Source organism: Manis pentadactyla, chromosome 11 (assembly GCF_030020395.1).
Source record: "Manis pentadactyla isolate mManPen7 chromosome 11, mManPen7.hap1, whole genome shotgun sequence".
NCBI classification, from domain to species: Eukaryota; Metazoa; Chordata; class Mammalia; order Pholidota; family Manidae; genus Manis; species Manis pentadactyla.
The window spans coordinates 83,255,835-83,273,756 of NC_080029.1; the positions used below are offsets into that span (position 1 = coordinate 83,255,835).

General features: G+C 42.3%; 1 protein-coding gene across 11 annotated transcripts in view; it reads right to left on the bottom strand.

Moving 5' to 3' along the window:
* The window catches only part of RYR3 (ryanodine receptor 3), a 515,713-nt gene that overhangs the window by 199,719 nt on the left and 298,072 nt on the right, over positions 1-17,922 (bottom strand). For all 11 annotated transcript variants that reach the window (XR_008992553.1, XR_008992552.1, XM_057488647.1 and 8 more), the window contains exons 20-27: positions 10,482-10,698; positions 9,701-9,805; positions 7,989-8,092; positions 6,565-6,648; positions 4,766-4,925; positions 2,745-2,892; positions 1,686-1,891; positions 929-1,103 (exon numbers count right to left, since the gene is read on the bottom strand). Coding sequence is in view for 9 of the 11 variants with exons in the window: in XM_057488647.1 (XP_057344630.1) it covers positions 929-1,103; positions 1,686-1,891; positions 2,745-2,892; positions 4,766-4,925; positions 6,565-6,648; positions 7,989-8,092; positions 9,701-9,805; positions 10,482-10,698 (1,199 nt within the window). In the remaining 2 variants the exon portion in view is untranslated. The remainder of the gene's footprint in view (positions 1-928; positions 1,104-1,685; positions 1,892-2,744; positions 2,893-4,765; positions 4,926-6,564; positions 6,649-7,988; positions 8,093-9,700; positions 9,806-10,481; positions 10,699-17,922) is intronic.

Below are 17,922 nucleotides of genomic sequence, written 5' to 3' on the forward strand. Positions count from 1 at the left end.
GGGGCAGAGGCAGGAGGAGAGCCCGGTCTCCTGACCCAGAGCAGCCTCTTTCCCTCTCAACCACTGGCCTGTAATGAAGAAGCAGAGCAGGGCACAGCGCCCACCCGGGGATGTGCTGACAGTGGGTGTTAAGTCTCCACCACAGAATTTTGTATCTGTGAAGGATGTTGAAACTTACGTAGGCTATCCTCTTATTTTCTGGTCCAGATGAAGGAAGTGACGCCCAGAGAAGTCAAGCCAAGACTCTTAGGGGCAAGTCAACTAACTAGGAGCCCAGTGCTCCTTCAAAATGCCAACAGACTCCAGGCACAATGTAGTCATGGAGATGGGAAATAAGAAGTGCCAACTGCTCCTCTGTGTAGCTGGCAGCACTGTCCTGGCTCTGGTCTATTCAGGCCATTAATAAGTGTAACTCTGCTTGGGCCTCTCACCATGTTGAAGTTTCAAAATAAATTATATTTTATTCAAGGGAACATCTAAGTTTAACTTTTGTTTTCAGCGGTTCTCATCAAAGCATCAAGTTCAATTGTACAAACATGTAGACTGACAATTCATATTAGAATAAAAGGACAATTCTTTAATTCACTGACTTTTCTAGCCTGCCAGCAACATTAGTCCATAGGTAATTTGTATTTCCTTTGTAATACTGGGAAACATGGGGAAACTCAATTCCCTGCCAAGATACAGGGCAGGGAATTAGAAAGCATTTTAACCATCTGTTTGGAAGTTCAGAACTTGTACATATGCTGTACATACCAACTATCACTATTATTTGTCTTGATTCTTCTAAGATGATAGTATATGGGCTAGTCTTCACCACCAGGGTCGCAAATATGCAAAGGACGCTGTACCCCAAATCAGGTCTCCCTGTCCCTGTATTTTCCTTCAACTCATGGAGCTGGAATTGGGGGAATTGTGGTAGATTTACCATTTTCAATCTCGTAGTCTGCGAAGGCAAGTTCAGAGCCTTTGTTGGTGATCAGCAGCTCCCCATTCAGTGTGAAGATCATTGATGTGTCGTCCAGGTTAATCATACATCCAACCACATCTCCTGGCTGCCAGGTGCGTCCAAAATACCCACTCCCTTGATGCCAACGCTGGCCCTAGGAAATAAGACTCCAGGGCTTAGAGAAATGGAGGACTGAGAAGCCCTCATTCAGCTGCAGAAGTGATCACATGAAGATTTTCTCCTAACCAGTGGTGGTATCTGGTTTCTACAAGGTACTCACCTCTCTACCAAGGACAATTCACAGGGAGGAGTCTACCTTGCAGATGAATGAAACTGAGATGCCTAAGACTCATCAGAAAAGGCAGCCCAAGTCTCCCAATACCTACTCAGCTATGCCAACAAGCAGAACTCCCCATAGGGCAAGGTGGTAAGACTTCCCCGCATACTGGCTGCATGTCTTCTGTGAACCTCCTCTGGAGTGGAGGCAATGGCCTTGGTGCAAGGGCAGACATGGAGGAGATACAGAAAGGACTTGGGCAAACAGTTCTCCCCTTAATAAGAGCAGAGAATAGGGACAGTCAATGGGCAATGATTGTTCCATGATCTAAATTAGCCGTTGGTGGTGGCCTCTCATTTTGTAGCTATTAATCCAGACACTCAGTACTTCCAACCTCTGGAAAAATGTTTAGAGAAGAAAAACTTGGACTGAGGATGTGTGGACACTATGCAGACTCACCCTGCTGCCCTCAAACACAAAGGCTTGGTCATCTGTCCCCAGCTCAATGTCAGGCCGACAGCCTGGCCTGGCCCAGCCAACACGCATGTCTCCTCCAGTCACCACCTCAAACTCAAAATACCACTTTCCAGATCTCACTGCATAAGACCGTTCTACACGGAAAAATCGGATCTTGTCTATGCTGACTTTCTCCACAGCGGGGTCAGCTATCAAGAGAAGGAAAGGGAGTAGAAAGTACAGGAGAGAAAGAGAGAACATAGGCCTTTAATAATTAGGGAGCATTTCTTAAAATAATTTTATAACAACAAAGACTGATGATAAACCTCCTGTTATCTGATACAGCATTTCTGTTCATAACATAATCATCACCGTATCATAATAAGAATACACTAAGTGATAACATTATAGTTGATCTGTTAGAAACTGTATCTCAGTTTTTCCTTGCAACAATCCTATCAGGTCAGTAATACCATCTTTGTTTTATAGATGAAGAAATTGAGACTCAGAGAGATTCATTTGTTCAAGGTCACAGAGCCAATAAACCCAGGAGAGCTGGGATTTGAACCCAGGTCTTTCTACTCCAAATCCATCCCCTTAACTACTCATAATACTACCCTTATGGACATACAGAACCTCCTGGGGTATGGGATGACAATGACCAGTTCATCAATTACAAGCTGGTGACTTTAATCAGTGCTAGAATTCAATTTAGAGATGAAATTATCTTATCCCAGAATAGGCTGATATTCATGTTTGAAAAATAAGAGAAATAAAGGTAACTTGGTTTTGTGACCAAATGTCCCAAGAAGCTCAACTGTGCTGGAGGACTGGATCATAGAAGTACACATCACAGAAACATCTGCTAATGGACAGTGTGTATCATCAAGCATGGTTCTCCACACCCCCTCCCCATCCCTACTTCTTAAAGTACACCTTTTAGTTTAGTGTTCTTTGGTACCAGTATCATTTCTAATAGTACAAGTTAGACCTGTTCAAAGTTAGCACTTCTCCAGAACAGGATCTGAGTTGGGGTCAGAATGAACAATCTCAACTCCTTACCTAATTCTTGGTCTGATGGCTCAATGTTATAGCCATAACCAACAAAGGTCCGAACAGCTTCACGAAGGCTGTCCCTGTTGGACTTCTTGGTACGCTCATCCAGTAATGCATATGGCACGAGACGGGGGTTTCTTTTGTTCTTCAAATCCTATGTGAAGCCAGAGATAAGAAAAGAAGCTCTGAGAAAATACATTTCATCTTTACAAATGGCTTGCCCACTCACATATTCCCAGCCAGAGTCCTGGCTTCTTCACATCTGTCTACCAGTTTTTCCCCCAGTACCCTGATATTTAGCAACATGCAAATATACTACACTTCTCCTACAGGATTAAATGTATAAGTAAAAATTTTTTACTAATGTTCAAAGCCAGCATTAAAAAACACGTTTTATAGCACAAATACAAATGAGCATTTTCTGAAGTGAGTCACACACTCAAATTTAATTTGAATGAGTGTGGAAGCACCTTAAAAGGAGCAACCATCTCATTCATTGTTGTGCCATCAGTGACTGGGCACTGGCATGTCTCCTGAAGGAGCAAAAGGGTGAATGGAGGATTGCAAATAAGTATCAAAATTGAAACATTCTGGTGATGAGGTTAATTAAACAGCAGTAGTTGCTCAACTTTTGGAGTCAACCTGAGGTTGGTGATGTTGGTAAATGATTTTTTTAATATTGCCTATAATTATTTCTTGTCATATCTCTTGAACTACCAAATTTAGGAATAGTAATAAATAATCAATGAATAGTATTATATTTTTTAATACATTTAAGAAATACATTAAGCAACATATACACATTGACATTTGGATTATCCATTGTGCTAAAAATTGTACATCATAACAATAAAGATATGCTTCCATTTTCAAAAAAAAAACACACGTTTTAATAATGCCAGCCTGTGAATAAAATGAAATGTCATGGAATTGGTAAGAAACCTTCACTCCCAAGGCAAAGCAGATGGAGATTTACATTAACTATTCCCCTATGGAAGATCCTGATGTGATTTGAACTGTTACAGACTCCTCACAACAGCCTCAAAACAGAGAAACAAAACAGAGAAACATCAGAAAAGGTGACAGAGCCCTGGTGAGTCCATTTCACTGTAATAGGCACACAGTTGTGCCCAAATCCTCCTCAGTTCCCTAGGGAGGTTGAAGACAATGGTGAAAACTGCAGAGATAAGTCATCATCATCCACGAATATGTCTTACATGCCGCTTCAAACCCCCAGTTCCCCCTGTCCACCATCGTGCCCACGGTGTGGTCTTTTTGGCTTCTAGACATGTGCAGGCTCTGAGGCTCAGGTATGAACCAACACATGTGCACACAGCTACCTCTGAGCTTCCCTGATACTAACCCTAGAGCTTACTGAGATGAGAGAAGCATTTCAGGAGAGGTGGGCCAAATGGTTGGGGGTCCAAGCCTGGATCTAAACTCCACCTAAGCTGGGCCCTGGCTCTCATGTTGCTTCCTGTATAAGCCAAGAACTCTACCCAGGGATCTTGGCTGATGGACTGAAGTAAGGGGGCACAGACTTCCTGGCAAGCTGGATCGCCCTGCCCTGGGCTAACTTCCCCTCCTTTTCACTCTCAGTGGTAGACACGTGGGCCCATCCCAGGAATACTGATGAGCTGCGATGTTGATTTGCATGGGCCTTAACTTGGCCGTGGAGTGTGGCATGAAAGCTCAACTCTCCACTATCCAAGGGTATCAGGGAAGAAGATGCAGCCAGAGGGCACATACACAGGGTGACAGACCATAAGCGAACCAGACTAACTAACCAAGGTAAGCCTATCCATTTCTGCAAAACTGGAATTGTGCCTGGAGTTACTGTCAATGTGACCATTAGAAATTCTATCCAGTCCCATGATTCTGTAAATAATGAATGCATGGAGGCATAAGGGATAAAGTGCAAGGGCAACTTCCGTCTTCCAATCTAATACCCACCAATGCAAAATGGCACTTTGATGGATGATCACATCTCCTAGCTTTTCCAGCATGCCTGATCCAGTACTGCTCACCTGTTGAATGCCATAGGTCCATCCTTGTTTTATTCTGTCTTTTGCCCAAACATTATGTGCATTTTCTGCGAGCTTATCTACTAAAATTTCTTGAGGGGGTAACAGCTTCACATCGGATAAATCCAAAGGGGCTGGCTTATAGCCATTGGACATCATGTAGCTACGAGTAAATGGAGAAAATGTATTTTGAAGAAATCTGCACATGACTCCCCAGTTCCAGATTTTAGACCAACAGCAGCACAAGGGAAGAACACAATGAAAATACGGCTATAGTCACAGATTCTACCCTTTGGCAAAATGGGTAGCTCAGCTCTATTTCAAGTACTTAGAGGAAGCCCCTAACCTACCATCCTTTTTTGGTAATGTGCGTCACAGGTTCAAAGGAGACTGTTGGAGAAAGTGGATGGTCAGTGTAAACCCATCTTTATTTCTAAGAAAATTGTTGAACTGCCAAGAAATGATGGGTTCCTTCAGTGTACTGTACCATCAACTGACACTATTTCCTCTCACTTTAGAGACACAAAAGGTTACAAACCAAATTGGCAAGGACAGGACCTTGAGCCAAACAATTTCTTATAAATCAGTGAAGGATGATCACTCTGTGTTAGGTAGCTACACCTTTGCTTTGGGAATTAAAAAAATATAATCATGACAGCAGAGAATTTGTGAGGTTGAAGTGACCTTCATGGTGAGCTGTCCAGTTCAGGATCACAAGCTCAGATATGTGAACTTGACAGATAGTTTGACAGATAACACGAAGATGGGAAAAAGCTCAGTATGAGTCCAGGCAGATGCACCATGTGAGTGCAGAGGACCAGGAGCCGTGGAGACTCTTAGGAGAGCAGCTGATCATAGCCATGTGGGAATGTGAGTCTGGAGGTGCCATGGCACCAGGGACACTGGCTGCCCAGATCAGGGTCAGCACTTAAGTGTGATGACTTGTACACCAAGGCTCACTCTACCCAGGAGCCTCTGAGCAGTGTGAGAGGCAGTATTTACTATAGCAAAAGATACTGCCTCTTGTCCACCTTCTTGAGATGCCTGATCTTGGGCAGAGTCAACAAGTGTTGACTGCTGGGCATTGACCTGGCAGGCTTGGCCAGCAGGCTGCCCCTTGGATATGTGGCTCTCAGCACTGGGAAATTGCCTCTGAGGGTGGTGCTTGGCAGATTTGGAGTTTAACAGGAAAGAAGGGAAAGATAAGCATTTGACCCAAGTTGGCACTGCCTTGGCTCATAAGTAATGATGACATCTGGTGGGAATGCATGCACGTGAGGAGGGCAGGCAAGCAAGTGCACCAGCGGATGGGCCAGGGAACACACATCCGAGTGTGTGAAACACGTGGCTCTCTGTGAAGGAACAGGGTGGGGAGAGAAGGACACGGGCAGGTTCAGGGCTCAAGTTAAATCTTGACAGAGATGCACATTTCCACAAAGGATTTATAAAGCTGGCCTGGTGCCAGGGGAGGGAATCTGCTGTGGCTACCAATCATTTTCAAGCTCCTGTGCCAACTGCTCTTCTTATAGACAAAAGATAGTGTGTCCATATGAGTGCTGCACCTCCTGGCCTAAAACTAATCACAGTAGGGCAGTCTGGGCAGTACCAAGAGGGGAAGCCTGAAACAGACTTCAGTCCGGAGGTTTCAGCGCATTCTACTTAACGAGAGGAGCCATCCTGAGCCACTGCTAGCAAGTATCCAGGGCTGTCCCTGCCTCTGTCCATGAGCCTCCCACCTTCCCAGTTAAAAAATTCAGACTGAAGCATTAAAGTTTTCAACCATTAAAAAAAGAATCACCTACTTTTTGGGCAATTTAACTTTCTTGAGATCCTCCTCAGCATCCAGATTAACATGAGCAATGTGGCACCCCAGGGCCAGGAGAGTTCTGTGACATGACAGAGGGACAAAGCAAGGGTCAACTGCAAGATAAAGGACAGCAAGAACCCGAACCTGCATCTGACTTGATAAAAGTGACAATAGTCATTTAGACCAGAGGTCACCAACTTTTTTCTGTAAAGGGCTAGATAATAAACATTTCAGGCTTTATAGTTTATATGTCCCTGTTAAAACTATTCAACTCTGCCACTATTAAGTGAGAACAGCCACAGACATGGTGTGAACTGATGAGCTTGGCCTTGTTACAATAAAACTTTATTTGCAAAAAGAGGTCAGATTAAGCCTTGAGCCATAGTTTGCCAATCCTGATTTATTGGATAATAGCAAGCATAAGAATACAGAAAAGAAGTTTGTTAACAGACCCTTATTTTCTAGTTTACATATTTGCATTAGGATTGTAATCCTGCTTCTCTGATTCTGGGGAATAGACAGGATCCTAACAGCAAATCCACAGGTCAGCCAGTATTTATTGTTGCTCCCTGCAGTACTGAGCTGAGCCCCACATGATGAGGTACTGAGACTGCACCCTCAGGAGGCATTAGTGACTGAAGACATCACCTATGTGAGCCCATGGGACAAGGCACCATGACAGAGTACAGCTGTGGCAATAAAACCACGGCATGGAGATGTCCTACACTAACGACTAGACAACAGAGAAATACAATGCAAAGAGAAAAGGTAACAAGCACAAAAGGAATTCAAGATGGGACATATAAACTTGGGCTAAAAAAGTTAAGGTCCAAATTAGGCTTTTAACCATGGGTGGATCACAGAAAAGCTAAAAATTAATTTTAAATTGAGTTTTGGTGAACCAAACCATGTTTTCCCAATGGTTTTTAGAAATGCCTTTTCCTTTTTCTTTTTTTAAATAATATTCATCTCTTTTAATCATTGCAACAATCATCTAGCAATAAGTACTATTATTTTCCCCAATTTGTAGGCAAGGAAATGGAGACTTGAAGGGTTCAGTGGTTCAGTTTCAATATGACCTAAAACCCACTATTTGTCTTAAGTTTTTTTCTTGATTTAAGATGAACTACAAGGGCCACTTGGTCCTTTGATACTAAGTTTCTCTTCTTTCTGTCTGCCCACCTTTTCCCTGTCCCTGGCAAACAGCAAATGGTTTCTAAACCATGTGGTTTCTACTCGAAATATATTTGGTGGGTGTGGTCACTGTGCTCAATCCTTGTACAGCATGCATGATCACCATCTCTGGTCATTTATTGGAATGCATCATGTTTTCAAGGCAAGAGACATAATTGTAGTTTCGTTACAAGGCATTAAGTCATCCACTGTCTAGTCCAACTTTGATTCAATTTAGACACTCACTTTAAGGTTTCGGTTGACATTTGCAGGTTATAATTCTTCTCAGTTTCAGGCAGCTTTGAAAACTCCACAAGGCAGGGGTGTTGTCTTTTATTGTCATCCCGTATCTAGGTGACAACATAAAAAAGAATCTAATTTAAGTTTTGACAATGGGCACTGCCTCAGAAAACAAAAGGACACACTTTGAAACATGACCCAGGCAATCCATATCAGGCAAGATGAAGACAGCTATTTGCTGATAGGCAAATGGATTATCTTCTCTCTAGTAAATGATACACACAGTTCCCAAGTTGCCAGGAGTGTGTGCTCTGTGGTTTTGTTTCTAGTCAGGTGTCTGCATTCAGAACATACTTTTCCAGAGAAGCAGTTTCACAGATGGTAGCCATGTTCCTGCCTGTCCCAAATTCATGGACTATATGCTACTGCAGGGTAGATTCTTCAGAAGATAAAGGACTACAGAATCTGGACCAACACAGTCCAACAGAAGTATAAAGTCAGTCACAAATGTGAACCACATTTGTAATTTAAAATTTTCAAGTACACACCTGAGAAAAGCAAAAAGACACAGGTGAATCTAACTTTAATAATGTATTTTATTTGACCCAATATATCCAAAATATTACTATTTTAACAAGTAATTAATATCAGAAGTTATTTCTGACACATTTTAGTTTTTCACAGCATGTCTTCAAAATCTGGTGTGTGTTTTATACTTACAGAGCTTATCAATTCAGACCAGTCACATTTCAAGTGCTCAGTAGCCACATGTGACTGATGGATGTTGTCATGGACAATGCAGATCCAGATGTTAACTCATTCATTCGACAAACATCTGTTGAGTATCTACTATATGGTAGGTGCTATGCTAGATGTTGGGAGTTCAATGTGAGCCAGGATAGCTCTGGTCCCATGGACACAGTCTAGTTGGGTAGCAAGCAGTAATAAAATAATTATAGAAATAAATGTAAAATTATAACTGTGGTTATTTCTAAAAGAGAAGATTGTGGTGTTATAAGAACATACAGCACAGAGGTGGTCATTTATAAGGAGACTATTTTATGGTAGCTCTATCAGTATGTAAGGTTAGGGTGCAGGGACCTTTTCAGTAACTAAGATGGAACGTACATAATTTGAGAGTGTTGGCATCATAGGAAGCTTCAGAGCTCACCTACCCTGCCTTCAGATATGACCTTATACAAATCACAGAACGAAGTCAATTTACATCCTCTTTGAAAAATGCTTTCTAGTGAAAGAGATTCCTTAACCTCCTCTGAGTGGCCATTAATCTTAGTGATACATCTGAAAACCATGCTAAACAAATTCTAATGAAAAACAATGAATCAGCCTCTTTCCACCACCCATGCAGAGAGGACAGCTTTTTCTGAAGGAAAGGGAGATGCAAACTTTCTGCAGGAGCACTGAGAAACGACTGCATGCTATGCCCCAAAGAAAGGACCCCAGCATTGGTGAGGAAGAAGGGGGACATGGTGCCCATTCTGTCTGGGCAGAGCGGGTTCCCCCAGGTCTCCAGTCCATACCAGACAAGCTACCCAGCAAGGCTGCTGCTAAACGCGGCAGAAGTTAGACAGGTGGCGGTAAGCAGGAGCGAGTTTGGGCTCATGAAGTGCCCTTCCTCGTGTGAACCTTTCTAGAACCCTTCCAGGTAACAAGGCAGTCCACCCTTCGACCCAGCCTGGCCACTGGAACACACCTACCTTGCCAAAAGTCCAGCCCAGCTCTATTTTATTCATTCCCCATAGCTCGTGGATGTTTTCAGCCAGTCTGTCTCGGATCTTTTCTAGGTGGGGTGGCAAAACAACCTAGAAGGAAAAGGAACAAGCGAGGAGTCAGAAGGACTGGTATCAGCTGTGCTGAAGTCTACCATGTGCTCCGTAGGGATCCGGTGTCCGAGAGGGGCTGCTCCCAGGGAGTCCTTCCTCCCAGGAGGGGCTGCACTGTTCCTGCCACACCTGCTTGATCCACATGTTTCCAGAGATCCCATCCCCTCCTGGCTTCCTCTTTGCCCATCCCCCTCTGTATTCTCTGCAGGTATCTGTGCTGTGTGTTCTTCGTGTGTTAATTCCTCCCTGTCTACACAGACTTGTAGAAACATTCTCACCTAAAGGGTGTCTCTAGCATTTACTTGTGCATAATGCTCATTTTGCATTTATTGCATTCAGACTTAAAAAAAAATGTACCTGCTTCTTTCCTCAACTCAGTTGTGAATTCCCAGAGAATATTAAAACATTTTTGCCTATGCTTTACACAGCCTGTGATGTTTGCATGCTTCAAGGGCTAAACTTGTTCACTGACTGATAAATCCTTAAAGAGCTCAATCTACACATATGGTAGAAACATGAAGAGTAATAGCTGTTCACATTACATGACAATTCTATAGAACTTATGGTAAGAATGGTTCAAAGACAACAAAGAAGAAAGCCTTAGCTGTATCACTTTATCCACATGGGTTGCTGCCTGTTGACAACTCGAACGTACCTGACTGGTGTCAATGGGGCATGGGATGAAAGAGGCTTGGGAGAGGAACTGGGTGGTACCCAGCAGATCTCTAACACCTTCAGCATCGCGTTTATATTCTTTGACAGGCTCCAATCTCATCTTTTCTTTTGGAAGTAAGGCTTCATAGCAAGGGGCATAGCCAGAGGGAGGCAGGAACTTAAATTCTCCATGACGTCCACCCATTAGGAAGCGTACTCTGTCATTTGGGGAGACCAGGAAGAGAGAGTTAAAAAATATACCCCAGCCCAAATAAGTGAAAATTAAAGATCAGTTTCCATGCCTCCAAATGATTCTTTTGGGAAGTGGCTGAATTCGGATTCAGCACAGCACATATACTGAAGTGCGCGACAAAGTGGTGGAGAGAGACAACAGTGTAAACATATGACCCTCAGGTGACCCAAGTCAGCTGAGTTCTTAAAACTTAATTTATACATAAATATCACTAGATTTAAAAAGTCATATTTACCCTTATGATTTACTCTTGTAGGTAAATCATCACTACAAATATTATTTGACTATTGTATTGACAAGAGTAACAGTGATAATGATATTTTCTGAAAAGATCATATTGAAGTTACAGCATGAGAATTTCAAGCCTTTTTACTTGAGATTACTCACATGTCGATTAAAGAAAACTACCTGGGGAAAATGGGACATTCTTATTTTAAGATGCAGGCAAAATACTATGTGACACCAGAGTACCACATGCAAATGGTATATATGCCAGGTGATTTTAATAGAAGTGATACATGGCACAGGCTGCTGTTCCCCCAAAGCAGCCATATGAAGGTGACTCTGAAGAAGCTTGAGCAGGCGGCCACAGCCAGAGAGGAACAAATGGGCACCCAGTGTCTGCTCACTGGGGCACTGATGCCCCTCTCAGGGGGAGCCCCACCCTGCTGGCATCCAGGCCTGACACTGGTTCACTCCAGCAGTGAGCACAGGTGTCCCCCAAGGGGAAAGGACACTTGGGGGCTCACCATAGTAACAGGCTCTAAATATCAATACATTAAAGTCTTTCAATATTTTAATTCAGCATCATACATATAGGTTAGGGTTAGACCCCAGAGCTCCTCCAGGAAGGAGAAGGTAAAAGTGTACAATTTCACAATGACACTTCATATGCGTTTAGGTTTATAACTAGAAATATAGCAAATCAACTGCAACCACATTAAATTGATTAGGAAATATGACCACAGTTTAAGTAACTAGAACTTGGCAAAGATATGTAGCCCTGCAGGATTAACAATAATTTCACATGGGAAAAATCAATACATACACACAGCATCTTCCCACAACACTCAACCCTCCCTCTCTGTTTATCAACTAGTTACTGAGCCCATAGGACTTGCATGGTTCTCTGCACTGGGGATCCAGCAATGAACAAAGAGTACAGGTTCCTGGTGTCACAGAGCAAGCATCCAACTAGACAAGTAGGCTTAACTACTGCTTGGGATTCACTGATGAGGGAGTAAAGGGGGAGATATGAAATAACTTAAGCAAGGGACGGGATCCTAGGCTGGAGTCAAGGAAGGCCTCCGAGGGGGAGACATGTGAGTTAACCCTGTGGACTAAGGAAGAGCAAATGAGTTCAAATCAGGAGGAAGAACATTCTAGGCAGAAGAAAAGCACATACAAAGGCCCTGAGGAAGGGAAAGGCTCAGGTGGAGAGCCCAAGGGGCAGGAGGGAATGGGGTAGATCAGGCAGGATCTCTGAGCCATGGCAAGGAAACAGAATTTTATTCCAGGTGGGAAGGTTCTGACTGATTTTGAAGAGAAGAAACACAAGATTCTTCTAGCTGCCCTATGTAGACAGGTCTGCAGCATGAGGAGGCACCGGACACCAGCCTAGGCAGAGTGGGAGACGAGGGTAGGTTTGGCCAACGTGATGACAGCCAAGATGGAAAGCAAAAGCCAGATCCCAGTTTTGTTCTAGAATTAGGATTGTTCAGAATTGCTGATGGAGTGGGATGGAGCGGGTAGTATGTGTGTGGAAGGGGACATGGCATAAAGAAGAAAGGTCACGACCGCAGAGGTCTCACAGCACCACTCCCCTGGCCTCACTTCCTTTAACTACAATATCCTGGTTGGCACCCTTGCAGCAGAGTCTCAGTGTCGGCTGAGTAATTATGATTGTGGAAATAGCCTAATTATGAAACAAAAATAAACATCTAAGTGAGAGACACTAAGTTATTTTTCTTCTCAATACAAATTCTTTCTCCAAACAGCATTTTAGAATGCTGTCTTAAAATTAATTATAGAAATCACATGAAACCTCCCACATTCCCATTTGAAAGTACTAACCAATGATATAGAATTAGAACCACAATTGTCCCTTGTGAACATTCCTACATTAAAGGTTACATAACAGGGCACAATCTATGTGTATTAAAAATATGAACAATGACATTAAAACAAAATTGAGTCATTAGCCTGCAGTGTTACTAATCTGGTGAACCTTCAGACATAATGACTAGGTACTAAAATTATTTATTGAGGGCTTCCCAATTCAACTGCAATATAGCAGGTTGTGTGGGCTGACATGTTGAAACTGTGGGTTAAAACCAAATCTTTTTGAGCAAAGAATGAGTGTGGGAAGTTTTCTGCCTCCCTCTTCTCATTGGACATCCTTCCTGTGAGAAGCTGAACACCCAGGAGCTTGTATAGTAAGTGTATTCTTTGTTACTCACTGGTGTTCAGATTCCAAGAACAAGTAAATGATCTCCTGCGAGGACTTCTAGTGCGGGACTTAATTACTCATGAGCTGTCTTGTCAGTTTTGCTTAGTTTAAAATTTTCTCTTATGTTTTAAAATCTGTTTTCATCTTCTGAATGGATAACAAATCAAGAAGTGTGGAGTTCCATGCAGCACTTAAGGAGAACAGTGCTTTCTGTTTCTACATTCAGTTATTAAAAGAAGAATGATAATTTCATCATAAATTTTAACCTTACTCTAATGGCCACGGAAACTGTAAAATGAAAAATTAACATAGCCAGAAATGAGTGTTTACTGCTTACTGAAGTCTTGGTCTCCAAAAGTCATTACGCTGTGCTTCAGTGGTGGAAGGAACAGACCTGGGGTGCTTCCAAAGCCCTGCCAGACAGGAGCCCTGCTCCCGGGACGTGGGACTGACAGGAGCTGGCGCCCAGCATAACCGCCGTCTGTGGTTCCTTCCCTTGCTGCTCAGGAAGAGCTGCCCAGAGTCTGCGGGAAGGGCTCCGACAAACCACCCCTGGTACCGATGGTGCCCATCAGAGCTCCCTCTGGGAGATTCAGGTGGACCAGGTCAAGGGAAATAACTAGGGATAAAATATAGGTTTGAAGCAAACCACCAAAAGAAAGAAATACAATACATGAAACCCATTTTAAGACTTTGAGGATATGAAAATGGGATCTCCTCTGCCTCACAGTTTTAACAGAGGTCCCAAAGGCAGATAATTAAGAGGATACCTGTATTTTCACATCCTGAAGTGAGATACTGGATCATTTACAAGGATCCATTAAAAAATTATGAAACCAGTATAGTTTTAAGCCCGCCATATACCTCCACACTGATAAGAAAGGTAAAGAACTCATTTGGAGAAAACTGTCCTAGACAAACGGATAGAAGTTCTCTCCCATCTGAAGTCAAATGTTGAGGGCTTTAAGGACCTACTCAGGAACTGGCAAGTGTTCCCTGGAATTCAGTGAAAGACATGCTTGTCTGGTGACAGCAGAGAGAGATTGAGAGATCAAGACAGAGAGCCTCATGGGAAAGAGCAGACCCTCTGCCCAGGGGGGGGACAAGGGCTTTGCTCCTGGAGGGCCAGGGACCACACAAATGAACCAGCTGTCAGTCATCTCAAAAGGGATTATGTCCAGAAAGGCAAATGACTGAGCAGAGATCAGAAACCCAGGGGCTGAAGGAGGTGGGAGGCCCCTGCAGGGGGAGGTGGAATGTCAGGGAATGTTTGGGGCCAGCCAGAAGGGAGCAGCCAGCCGAGGTGGTAAATCTTGTGTCAAAGGAACTATAGTTGAAAGCTCCAAGCCTGCAGGTCTCCAAGAAGACTACAGAAGGGCCCCAGACGAGAAGGCAGCAGCAGTTGCGTGACTGCTATGCCAAAGGCTGACGCAGCCAGACAGAGGCACCAACTCCACAGGATGCGCCCTTGCCCCAGTCATCTCACCTCCGGCTGGGCTCCAGAGGGGTCTGAGACAGGAGCGCAGCCTCAAGGAGCCTGGCGCATGGAGACCAGAGGTCAAACTGCAGGCCCTCGTTGGGGAGGGCTCAAACTGGCTGGATACAAGTATGGAGTTTATAAATTCAAGTAGATGGGACTTCTAAATTACTGTCAAGGTTGTTCTTGTTCTTTAAAGGAGTAATAAGGGCTGTAGACCTGCCCAGGAACTTGTCCAGGGCCAGAATTCCAGCACTTGGGTTTGGAGGGGTAGAAAAAGAAATAGCAGAATCATACCTATCTAGTCTACTTCTTAAATCCATTACCTGACACTTACTGCTTCTCTTTTAAATCCTTTGCCTCATTTATAAATGAGAAATTTCAAATGAGAATGTAATCTCTCTTCTCTAGGTGTATTCTTCCCTGCTCCTTGGGTTCCAATGAATCTCCTTGCATCACAGGAAATATTAATTTTAAATAAAAAGATAATTTTAAAATTGAGTTCATTAAAATGAGTTCTTATTCTTCCAAGTGGTAAAGATACCTCAAGACAAATGCTGGGCATAGAAGCTACAGGGCATAAATATGCAAAGAAAAAAAAAAGCTAACCATTTCAAACAATAAGGCTTCTCTCTCACTTACCAACTTTACATTTCCCTGTATGGCTCCGGAAGATGACTGGTTAGCCAGAGATGGGTAAGATTCCTCAAGGGAGGAACAACCTAAGACAGGCACAGTCGCAGGGGGGCCATCAGGTGAGAAATTGGGGATCAACAGAGGTGAGGCTTAGAACCTCACCCCCCCTGTTTTGAGAGAAATCTTCTGCATCCGTGGATGTTTTATTGCCCTTGTCTAGCTTGGATTAACACATAGTCTACAGGCACACACCTGATCATCTACATTTGCTCTCTTACAACACTAAACTATGTTTTCTACCTTTATCTTGTATCTACCTACCACTTCAGCATTTTATTAAAAATAATAATAATAAAGAGAGAAATGTGGTATCCACATATAAATCAAGTATAAAAACCAAATGAGTATTCATATTTGAACTGACTGTTTAGAGTTCATAATGCATGAGCAAAACCGAAAGTTTCTGTGATGACTGCCCTTGTACTGTTCACTATGTAACTTATTCATTATGTAAGAATTTGTTCTCCATGTAAGAACTTGTTTGTTATGCCTCAGAAGATTGGAGACTGACGAAAATTAGGCTTGGGGTGGATTAATGATTGTGCATTGAGCATTGACTCCCCTATACAGAATTTTATTGTCGTTAACAACCATTTGATCAATAAATATGAGAGATGCCCTCACAAAAAAAAAAAAAAAAAAAGGACAGACTTCCAATGGTAACATAAATAAGTAACCGGGATGTAATGTATAGCATAAGGAATATAGTCAAAATATTGTAACAACTTGATAGGGTGATAGCTGGTACCTAGAATTATCATGTATATAAATGTTGAATCACTGTGTTGTACACTTGAAACCAATGTAATGTAATACTGTGCGTCAACTACCCTTCAATAAAAAATAATTATCTAAAAATAAAAAAAATAAAAAATAAAATAAAATGAGTTCTTCTTTAGCCTCAGATTTTTCTTTCTCTACATTAATGGATTCTAAAAATCAATTTCATTAATCAATTTAATCTCTTCCATTAAAGTAGTTGTATCATTTTCTGGGGTTCTTCCTATATAACTCAGTCCATCAGCTCTCAAAGGGTTTTTTTTGCCTTAATTGATTACAGTAAGCAACTGTGTCCTTAGATTCCTCCACTTCAGAGATGAGCAATAGTTTCAGTAATAGCCACCCAGAAAGAGTGAAGTTTTGGGATATGTAGAGGAATTAATTACTTGACTGATTTTGAAAATCAAATTGTATTAAAAAAATCCCCACTAGCATTTTCAATTTCACCTTTTGAGATCTGTGCATTTTTGCTTGCCAATTTGCAAAAGAGATAAGAATACCGATCGCAAATTTCCAGATTTGAAAGACTGACTCATGAATAAAAAATACAGTAAAAACCAAGACAAAACTTTGTTATGCTTGATAAGTATGTCAAGGTTTCCTTACTCATAGCTTAGTAGCAAACATGTGAGGTCACTTCAGTCTCTGGGCTAGATGTCTCACTTCCCTTATCTGCTACTGAATCCCTTCCAGAGAGCTGGGACAGTGTTCCAAAGAAGAAAAGGACACAGGCTGTGATTATGAGGAGAAAGAATTAGCAAGCCTATGGTGACCTGGATTCTACTTGTAAGTCATGATTCATAATTGCATCTTTAGTTCATACCACTGAGATGCGAGAACAATGTGAGTTATGTTCGTCCCCACAATCGTATTTCTTTCTGGCCAGTATTTGGTGAAAGCCTGGGGCAATCCAGTGAGTGCTCATCATATTCTCCACAGAGGTATATTTATCTCAGCAATAATTTCCATAGCACTGACTGCAGCAAGCCAGCAATAGCTAAGCTGTTGGTTACTGAACTTGAGCCAAGTTTGGTGATACCCACAGAAACAAACAACATCCACAAATACAAGCCACCTTTGGATATTGTTGCTTTTATAAATTAGAAAGCGCTGCTAAAAGAGTTATATAAGACAATTAAATAGATTTATGGGGAGTTTGCAGTTATAAAATATATTCTATGACAGTGATTAACTCAAATTTCTGCAAAATAAAGAGTAGCACCCAAATTTCACTACGTAGTGCGGCTTCTGTGTGATATTTTCCACATGGTTCGTGCCATGATGCCATTTCGCAGGATGAGATTCCCTTGTACGAGCAGCTTCAATGCACCTAAGTAACTCAGCCTTTTTGGGTGGGCTCCAAAGTACACATGCCTCATCCCAAATTCTATCCTCTAAAGAACAGGGCCGTCACACTGAGACCCTACTGCACGAATAATACCATCCACAAACAAACCCCCCTGGGAAGAGAGGACTAAGGTGGCACATTCATGTAGAGTGCATACTGATTTGTGGATTTTGTTAGTAGTGACTCATGCTTCCTTTGACTTCACTGTGGGTAAATCTAATTGAAAAAGATTTTTGCTCTTCAATGACGACTGGCAGAGCCATCCTAATCAGGTGTTAATAAAAATGTGGCTTGTAATTATAAAAATAATTGTAGGGTCACAAATTCAAGACTATGACTTCAGTAAAGACCATTCATTATGGGGAAGTGGGGCTGTAAAAGAGAAATCTAATTTAGAAGCCACACAAAAGTTGAAAATAAGTATGAGAAACACTTCTGA